The sequence below is a fragment of the Vespula pensylvanica genome, chromosome 15 (genome assembly GCF_014466175.1).
Source record: "Vespula pensylvanica isolate Volc-1 chromosome 15, ASM1446617v1, whole genome shotgun sequence".
NCBI lineage: Eukaryota > Metazoa > Arthropoda > Insecta > Hymenoptera > Vespidae > Vespula > Vespula pensylvanica.
This window is the reverse complement of record NC_057699.1, coordinates 3,823,191-3,833,013: the sequence shown is the minus strand read 5'-3', so window position 1 is coordinate 3,833,013 and position 9,823 is coordinate 3,823,191. Positions and strand designations below refer to the sequence as shown.

At 32.6% G+C, this 9,823-nt stretch overlaps 5 protein-coding genes across 14 annotated transcripts in view; 3 read left to right on the top strand and 2 right to left on the bottom strand.

Moving 5' to 3' along the window:
• LOC122634760 overlaps nt 1–933 on the bottom strand; it is a 3,171-nt gene extending 2,238 nt beyond the window's left edge. The window contains exon 1 of the mRNA XM_043824038.1: nt 716–933. Coding sequence (XP_043679973.1) covers nt 716–792 — 77 coding nt within the window. The 5' untranslated portion in view covers nt 793–933. The remainder of the gene's footprint in view (nt 1–715) is intronic.
• A 537-nt stretch (nt 934–1,470) lies between these two features.
• LOC122634767 (tubulin-specific chaperone A) lies at nt 1,471–2,078 on the top strand. The gene is made up of 2 exons (XM_043824058.1): nt 1,471–1,653; nt 1,846–2,078. Exons 1-2 carry the CDS (start codon nt 1,524–1,526, stop codon nt 2,070–2,072), a joined length of 357 nt encoding a protein of 118 aa, XP_043679993.1. The 5' UTR covers nt 1,471–1,523; the 3' UTR covers nt 2,073–2,078.
• A 196-nt stretch (nt 2,079–2,274) lies between these two features.
• LOC122634764 (dynein regulatory complex protein 9) lies at nt 2,275–3,874 on the top strand. The gene is made up of 3 exons (XM_043824053.1): nt 2,275–3,073; nt 3,157–3,364; nt 3,442–3,874. The coding sequence occupies exons 1-3, from the start codon at nt 2,287–2,289 to the stop codon at nt 3,563–3,565; spliced, it is 1,119 nt and encodes a 372-aa protein (XP_043679988.1). The 5' UTR covers nt 2,275–2,286; the 3' UTR covers nt 3,566–3,874.
• On the bottom strand, nt 3,780–5,942 carry LOC122634759 (U3 small nucleolar RNA-associated protein 15 homolog). Its single transcript, XM_043824037.1, has 5 exons — nt 5,742–5,942; nt 5,018–5,600; nt 4,730–4,950; nt 4,210–4,645; nt 3,780–4,124 (listed from the first exon to the last, which is right to left on the bottom strand). The coding sequence occupies exons 1-5, from the start codon at nt 5,829–5,831 to the stop codon at nt 3,889–3,891; spliced, it is 1,566 nt and encodes a 521-aa protein (XP_043679972.1). The 5' UTR covers nt 5,832–5,942; the 3' UTR covers nt 3,780–3,888.
• Nucleotides 5,943–6,857: 915 nt separating this feature from the next.
• Nucleotides 6,858–9,823, top strand: part of LOC122634751 (myelin regulatory factor-like protein) — a 34,633-nt gene continuing 31,667 nt past the window's right edge. For all 10 annotated transcript variants that reach the window (XM_043824014.1, XM_043824016.1, XM_043824013.1 and 7 more), the window contains exon 1: nt 6,858–7,137. In XM_043824014.1, the coding sequence (XP_043679949.1) occupies nt 7,089–7,137 (49 nt within the window). In that variant the 5' untranslated portion in view covers nt 6,858–7,088. The remainder of the gene's footprint in view (nt 7,138–9,823) is intronic.

Here is a 9,823-nt window from a genome sequence, read left to right as displayed (position 1 = left end):
TGAAGAAGAAAGAAAAAAAGAGAAAGAAAGAAGGAGAGAAATATTGGGAGAGGGGAATGTTATGGCGCCAAAGAAATGTTGATATCGTATATAATCAATCATTATTGAAGATAGTAGGAGTGTTTATTATCGTTGTCACATTTTTTTATGCGAATAGAAAAAAACAAGGAAGTGCACATAGAAGGCGTGTGTTTCTCGAAAGCATAGGGACTAGTAGGGTTCTCCCTTCGTTTCGTTTCGTTTCGTTTCGTGGAAATCGAAATCGATCGAACGTTTGTGTATGCGAAAGGATGGAAGAATGAGATAATGTCAGATATATACGTAGATAAAAAACACAGTAAGAGAGACAGAGACAGAGAGAGAGAGAGAGACAGAGAGAGAGAGAAAAGAGAGCAAGAAAAAATAAGCGAAGAGAAAAGAAACGAAAAATGAAAAAGAAATAAATAAACAAATAAAGAAATTATAATGAGAAGAATAAAAGAAGAAAAGAAAAGAATCGTAGGAAATTTTAACCCTAGTAGTAACGTTATCATTTTTTCGGAGAGATCTTTTCTTTTCTTTCTTTTTTTTTTTTTTCTTTTTGAGAAATGTAAGGGAGTAATCTCTCTTCAGGAAGAAGAAAAGAATTTCAACGTTTAATGTCAATTATATTTTCTAAAGACACCGCCCTCACGATTACGAGAGTAGAACATGTATGAAAGAGAAATATACTCACACAGAGGAATCCTTCTTCAGGATGTTCTCGATATCGGAAAGGATTTTCTCTGCTGCTGGAAATATATCTTCTTGCATTGTATATCGAATGCCACTGACACTTCTCTCTCCGTTACATCTCTCAACGAGTTTCGAACGCGAGATGAGCGTGAAGCAACGTACAATTATCTTTCGTGTTTCTCTCACGTATTATCGAAGTGAAATAGATGTTCGACTTCTCTGGTCGTTTTCGTGAATAAATAACGTGCTGCCCCCTAGGAGAAACAATAGGAATGAGATACGGTTTATGATGATGGCGGTAAAAGTGAAATCTGTTCGAACGTACACATATATTAAATGCGTTATATATCATTATCAATTATTTTCTTCGAATTGGATTAATCTAAATTAATTGTAATAATCTTGATAATTAATTAGAATTGTAACCTAAGCCATAATCGTTCTTACGAATATGTAATTTTTTTTTCTATTTCTTTATGTTAATGTCGTTTTTCTTGTATAAAAAACACTACTGTTTCGTATATTTTTTTTATTTTTAATAGTTAAGATTTGTTTTATTACGTAATAGAAATTTTCGATTTAGCGTTTGTCAAGTTTCCATAATACGGTCTTATGTCTTACTGCAGGGGTTATATTTGAACGCACTCTGCGATTGTGAAGTGATCTAACCTATAAACTTAACAGTCTCTCGTACCGTTTCGCTTCTACCCAATCATCTTACCTTAAAAGGTAATAATTGTACGATTTGTTACAAGAAAAAAATATATATATATTACGAGATATAATTATTAACTAAATTAACACACGAAATGTCTGATCCGCGTATACGAACTTTGAAAATTAAGACCGGAGTAGTAAAACGTCTTGCTAAAGAAAAAGTTACTTATGAAAAAGAAGCGGCGCAACAACGTCAAAGAATACAGCAATTAAAAGAACAGGGTGAGAGAATATTTCAATGAGATAAGCGAAAGCTCAAATTTGCGATATTATTTTAATTGGAAAGGCGACGCTTTTGATTTTATTTCAATAATGTTACTTCTTATAGAACATTGTCTTTGTTAAGTAATTAACTCGTTAAGAACTATAATTAGATCGTTTTTTTATATCATTACGTCATCTCTCCATTTATAGACAAGGATGGATACGACATTAAGAAGCAAGAAGAAGTTTTACAAGAATCGCTTATGATGGTACCGGACTGTCAGCGTCGTCTTGTTAAAGCTTTCGAAGAGTTAAAGGGTATTTTGGAAACGGAACAAGATTTAAAAGAAGCTGAGGATTATATCGAAGCGGAGAAAGTATTGCAAGAAGCCGAAGCTCAACTTCCTAAAGAGGGAGAAATTTTGCAAATGTGTTAGATGAAGATACGTCCGTTAACTCTTTTCTACGCGATTAATATTTTTATGTATTATTAACTTTATAAAGCAAGCCACATTTGTGTTAATTATTAAGGCTAAGATAGAACTAAGATATTTCTTTAGATTTTATATTTATTGAGTATAAAGAATTGCATTTAACAATCAAGAATTTTCACTTAGATTTTGCTAATATAACAACGGTTTTCATTTCGATATGTATTATCCAACGAATTATAACGAATCTACATACAACGTAAATTACAATGGAAATTTTCAACAAAATTTATATCCGCCGAATTGGAATCCTTGTAACGTTAATTCCAGCGATGGAATGTTGAATATTTCTATTAAAAAAAGGCAAGAAGATCAAGAGCAAATTGAAAATTTTCTTAAAGAAACGGAAGAAAGTTCGGATTTAATCGATATAAAAAGTTTTAAAAGACCGTCAAAGATCGGAGAAGCTAGAAATTCTTTAATTATGATTTTCAAATTAAATAAAGAAATAGAGACTATTTGTACGGAGCTTCGATGCAACATGGATTTACCGGTAGAAGAATGGCAAGAAAAAATTGAAAAGTGCGCTGCATTGAAAAATCAAATACTTCAAGTAATCGAAAAATTTAAAGACAACACTTTTTTCGATCAATTAAAGAAAGATGTAGAAAAACGTAGAAAAAAAAGATTAAGAGAACGGGCTAAAAGACAAAATTGGAAGGTTGAAAAAGCTCGTAGAATAGAAAGAAGAGCTAGATTACACGCAGAAGCAGATTCATGGCTGAGACGCGAACAAGCGGTAATAGAAAAAGAAAAGCAAGATGAAAATTTACGTAAAGACGCCGATATGATATTATCGGATGTACGAAATAAACGAAGCGATGCTAAAAAATATTTGTTAATTCTACAAGAATTAAAAAATTTACGTAACGTAAAAACTAATATTGCCAAAGCAAGAGGAGAAACGATATCTGCAGCAGCGAATGAGGTTTTTAATAATATTATCGGTAATTAATTTTTTATAACACACATATATATGCATATCGTGTACTGTCTAAAAAATGTATTAAAAACAATTTTTTAATTACAGATAAATTGTCAGAACAATGGTCTGCATTAGATAGAGAATATTCTATCGAAGAACAAGGCTTAAAGTTGATGCTAAAAACAGATAATGAGAAATTGATAGAGAAGCAAAAAAGTAATGTTTTCGATGAATGGCAAAATGTATTATTCGGAAGAAAAATTATAATGCCGGATCAAGTTCAAATGGATATTGCTAATCTCGTTATGATTCGGTAAGTGACATAAAAAAATTAATTATTACAATAAAAAAAAAATTTGTTTTTCAATCAAAAACATTTTTATGTTATAGAACTGCTTGGGACAAATACATCAATTTTGATGCCGATTCATCGCAGATTCCAATTGGTTGGATAATACCTAAAACACCGCGATCTGCTGCATGGGAAAGATACCTTAAAAATGACGCATCTTAAAATGACTTATTAGTATGTTGCCGTAAATCGATTACAAAAATAAATAAATTAAAACTTTATTATATATTAAGATTTAAAGAAACGATTATTTGTGTAATCGTTTAAAGCATTTTTTTAATTTAAATAATTTTTTTTTTTTTTTTATAGTATACATTAGTGCCATGGTGATACATTGTAGTAAAAGCCTATTGTCCGATAATAATGTTTCCAGGTATACGATATGTAATAATTTTTTATTAAAATTTGTACGGAAAATTATATATACACATTAATATGTTACAATAATAAATTGATAGTATTCTGACTATACTAAATTGATAGATTCAAGCTATACTAAATATTAGATTTTTTTGTGCAGCACTCGAGGGTTCTAAAGTTTGATTATCTCTAGCCGTCGTAATATGTTGTGCTTCCGCACCGGATAATATAATTTGAAGTGTACCTTGTAATTGTGCCAATGATACAATTAAATCCTCTTCTTCTTGTAATTTATTTGCTAAAAGATTGAACATGTTTCGTGGTTCTGCTGCAAGTCCATCTAAATTATCTTCATAAATGTCTATAATATCAAATAACGAAGAAGATATAATTTCACGGCGTATTTGTATATAAAATAGAATTACGATATATATATATCAACTAACCCATTAAAACATTGGCCACATGTAATAATACTCGTCCAAACCGAACATTACCTATGTATCTAATTAGAAACTTTATGATATTAGCAAGAGATTTTCCATCTCTTCCAGCAAGAGCTTGTCTAAGACCTTGTCTTTTATTAAGTTCTTGCAATAATGCAACTGTCACATGTGGAGTTTTATTAATTACATAAGGCAACATAACAGAATCCAAGGCTTTGGAATATTGAAATTTTCTTAACCAAGTGTCGTGTTTACTCATCGTTTCTTTAACTTCTTCTTGTACTACGGTATCGACGCTCGATACATAAGTATTTTCACCTGCATTTTTATACGACATTTTTTTACGTTTTACTTTCGTATCTTTTATATCTTCTTCTTTCCTTTGCACCGAGATTAAACCATCCACCATACCAGCTACTATAGTTTCATCATTTGCCTATAATTAAAAGTAATTCGATAGAATAATCAAAGATGATTTCAAATAATTTCTTTATAATCGTAATCGTAAATATTTATTTACACTAATCCCCATGCTGAGAACCGAATTAGGATAGTCCAATGTGTGAACAGTTTTATACGTTCCTGAATCATAGATTTTAATGTGCCTATCTAATGAGCCAGATAATATTCTATGACCGTTGGAAGTTATTTTTAAACAGGTTACTGTTTTATGATGTTGTGAAAGTTTTGCCAATAATCTACCTCCGGCAAGCGCATCCCATACTTTCACATCTGTTCCACCTGTATCATATTAAACGAAATTAACTTATTTATATATCCTTAAAAACAATATCTCATATTAATATACCTGCTGATAAAAATATTCCTCCAGAAGGCAAGAATAGAATACTTTCAACCGGTGCTTCGTGATTTACTGTAAAAATTTTTTTGTTCGTCCTAGTATCGTACATATTTATTAATTTATCATAACCTCCTGACAATACTATGTCCGAAGATACAGAACTTACTGCTCCGCCTCTGATATAATCGGTATGTTCGTTAAAACTAATTATTTGTTTTTCAGTACCTATATCCCACAGTCCTACAGTTTTATCATCGGAAAATGATGCGATGTGAAGATTGTCTGCCGTGAAAAATGTTCTGTGTACGGCAGCTTTATGGCCTGAGAAAAGACGTAAAAGACTTTTTGTGCTAACATCGAATAATCGTATAACGGACTCTTCTCCACCTGCACATAACAATTTGCCATCTCTACGAAAGGAACCGCCATAGGCAGCTTCTTTGAATCTACTGAAATTCTTTGTAACTAATTTAGTTATCGGATTATAGATTTGTACTCTGACAGAACAAGTGACAGCAAAGTAATGCGGCTCTACAGGTGAAAAATCGATATAATCGATAGGACCAAATTCTTTCACTAAAACAGGTGCCTGTTAAATAAATGGAAAACATTTTTAATAATAAAAATATCACATTGAGATATTGATTTGTGGGTTATGTTTATACACACTTTCTATGATAGAAAAGACGAGTTAAACAAACATTATTATAAAGGTTATGCAAACTCTTACCGTATATTTTTTCCAATAAATATTATCCGGTGTTATTTCAGGTCCAGCTCTCATAAATATCTTTGAATTTGTTTTCTTAAAAGACGCCATCGTGTACGAAATATTTTTCAAATGTATATATTTACAGACTTACGAGAGAGAATTATCCTGCACGACGTACGAAGATACATAGCGACCAATACCAGGGCATCGAGTTATTGGTAATGTAGAGAGTGATAGATTAACAAAGATTTCGATTTATCGATCGCGTATTGAGAATAATTCAATTTCGCCATCTACCGGTGGGAATTGAAAAAGAAGCGATCATACAAATTTCATTCTACCATTAATCGATTAATCGATCGATCGATACGAACATTAATCCTAATATCAAAAGTACGTCAGATTTTCTATCGAATATTCCAAGTCGAAAAAAACACGTCAATTATCTCGAAACGAATAAAAATAATCGAATCATTATCGAATAAAGCAGATTTGGCGGGCAATTACTCGAATAGGAGGTGATCACGTGACAGTGATTTCCGTGGCGCCGATGTATAACGATTCGCGCGCCCGCGCGCTCATGTCCTCCGTCGTCGGGCTACGAAACTCTATGCAGAAAGAGAGAGAGAGAGAGAGAGAGAAAGAGAGAGAGAAAGAGTAGTTTAGTTCTCCGCGTCTCGAAGATTACGCGCGAGTCGCGTACGGTGTTTCACGAGAGCAGAGTAGTTAGAGCGAGGTCGCTTGTGCTTTTCTACGCGATGTCTCGTTCGTGTCTTCTTCCTATTTTCCATTGACCTCATCCTTGCCCTTCGTATTATTCTGCGTTTTAATGTTCGTCGATTGATAGACGTGCGTAAGAAATTCGTGTTTTAAATTTTCATCGTAAATATCATCGTGTCGTATATACATCAAAAGGAGACAAAGTGAAAAGGAGAGACGGAGACATTAGAGAGAGAGAGAGAGAGAGAGACAGATAGATAGATAGATAGAGAAAGAAAAAGAAAGAAAGAAAGAGATAGAGATAGAGATAGAGAGAGAGAGGTGTGAAAAGGATAAAACAACCCAAACAAAGAGAGACAGAAACAGAAAGAGAATAAGAAAATAAGTGCTTTTTCAAAAGAAAAAATTAAAAGAATTACGAACGATAGAAAGAGAGACAGAGAGAGAGAGAGAGAGAGAGAGAGAGAGAGAAGGAAAGAAGAAAGAAGAAAAAAGAGAGATAGAGAGAGAAAGAAAGAAAGAAAAGGAAGAAAGAGAACGTCTAATATGCGGGACGTCATTGGGTCGAGCGAGCGAGCTCCGAGACAAAATGGGGCCCGTTGATCGGGCCCGGAAGAGCGTTGGGCTCCGATCACGAACGGAGGTATGGATGTCATCGGGGACGGGGACGAGCAGACCCTCCAGGCGATTCTAGGTGAGTACTCTCTTTCTCTTACTCGTTATTGCATTTTCTCTTTCCGTGCTACGATCTCGATTTAGGAGTGGCGTATGTATACTTCTACGTACATACACGTAACTATACATTATATATATATATATATATATACGTATACATACTATATACAGACGCACTTACATACATACGTATATATATATATATGTATGTATATATGTATGTATGTACGTATATAGGTATATAGATATAGGTGGAGAGTGCATTCGTTGTGAATTAACAAGTCGTTTTACCGCTTCTCCTCTCTTTAGCTAGATAGATCTTTTGTTAGATACCAATTTGCTTTGATTTGTTTTTTTGGTTAGATCACTTTGCTGTATCTTCTTCTTCTTCTTCTTCTTCTTCTTCTTCTTCTTCTGCCTCTTCCTCTTCTTCTTCTTCTTCTCTTTCGTTTTTTCTTTCGATATTTTTGGAAAATCTTTTTGACGATAATTTTCGTTCGATTTGTTTCGATTCGATTGTTATTATTAACGTCAATGCATTGATCTCTCTCTTTCTCTCTCTTTTATTCGCCATAACCTGAAAGTTAGATTCGTCATTTATTTTTCTACTCTCTCCTTTCCCTTTTACTCTTCTCTCTTATGAGATTATTCTATTTTGGAAAAAATAAGAGGGACGAGAAGAGAGAAAGAAAAGAAGAAAAAAAAAAAAAATATTGGACACACGTTTGTTTTCCGTTCCAGTTACGTGGCCAACGATATACCGTCGACACGTTTTTACACGGCCTCGCGTGCGAAGAAAATGTAAAGGCGAGAAAAAGCGTTCGTCCGCGAAAAATGCGAAAGAGTTAGAAAAAGAGAGAGAGAGAGAGAGAGAGAGAGAAAGAGACAGAGATAAAGATAAAGAGAAAGAAAGATAGAGAAAGAGAAAGAGAGAGAGAGAGAGAGAGAGAGAGAGAGAGAAAGAAAAAAGGAGAGAAGGATCGTTGAACGTTCAAGGAGAGAATCGCGAGAACGTCATCTTTGAATCGCGACATTGTCGATAGTTTCTTTTAAAATACATATCTATTCTTTACCTTTCTCATGTTTCTCTGTCTTCCTCTTTTTCTCTTCTATCTATCTATTATTTCTTCCTCCCGTTTGAAAAAAAAAAAGAAAAAAAAGAGAGAAAGAGAATGAACAGAGAGGTTGTACTTACTTACTCGGTTGCTTCGTTCGTTGACCTTAAAACGCACCATGGATACCGAATGTGTGCGTCTTCTTTTTCTTTTCTCTTCTTTAATTTTTAATTTTTAATTTTTAATTTTTTCTTTTTGATTCCCCCCCCCTTTTTTTTTATTTCTTTTTTGGAGCAATATCTTTTGTAATAATTTGCTGCGAATCGACGGTCGGGCTCTTTTGGAAAGGTTTAATTTCTTTTTTTTTTGTTTTTTTTTGTTTTTTTTTTTTTTTATATCGTAGATAAGAATGAGAAGAAGAAGATCGTTGTGAAATGATCACGCGATGATCCATATATATATATGTATATATATATTATGAAATTTGTTAACATTCTGTAATCTAATTTTTCTTTATGTCCACAGAAAAATTATATAATATAATTCGAAAGTTATAGAATTATCTAATTATATTACGATTATACTATACAATGGTATAATATACTTACTTACGAAATTATATATGTACAATTCATGCATTTCGCAATACAAAAAGAAAAAGAAAAAAAGGAAATAAAAAACAAAAAATCACACATACAACAGCATAGTAATACTTACGTACAATTATACTATACCGTGTATAAGTAATAATACTTAAATAATATGAGAAAAAGCTTGGTACATGAAGTAACAATTATGACAATAAAATGAGATCGAATTAAAGAATGAAAATGCATGATGTACAGGACGGATCAAAAGTTCATCGGTGATCTTAAGAATCAATTATCGATTAATTCCTTTTCCAGACTTTTCAAGCTAATTTCTTTTGTTTCTTTTCAAATTGTAGAAACTCCAAGCCCAAATTACAAAACTCTCGAAAAGGAGTTCGAGATTGATTTTCAAGTATTACTTAAGAACTTTTGGTCTATCCTGTATAAACTCGTGTGCATTTAAATGCACACGAGTAAAATGATGTTTTAGAAGATTTAAAAACAAGAAAGAAAAACTAAACATTTTCTCCAATTCTTTCCTTATACTTTCATAATATTTCACATTGAGAATGTAAACATACTTATGTACAAATTATTAAGAATAAAAAGATTCAAGTTATTGGACTTGAGTCACGCGTATTATTAATATTTATTAATAAAACAAAACATGATGAATATCGTCAGTTAGAAATCGACATGTAATACTTACTTTTAAACGAGTTTCGAGCTGATAATTGTCAGTATGTATTCGAAATAAAAAAGAAAAAAAAAGAAAGGAAATTGCTCTCATTCTGTTCTTCTCTATTGGTTCTTTTTTTTTTTTTTTTTGAAACAATGCATTGGGGGAGAAAAAAATAAAATAAAAGATAATAAAAATAATAAAAAAGCACATCTCTCCGATGAGAGATATTTGCTTCGCGACGTTCTCTCGCGGATACGGCACGATCGACCTGGAGAACGGAATTTTCTCGAATCGGATATGCCGTGGTAGAAAGCAGCCGACGTTGTTCTTGGTATATAGTAGTACTTACATACTTTATGTATGTATATCGCGAGAGTT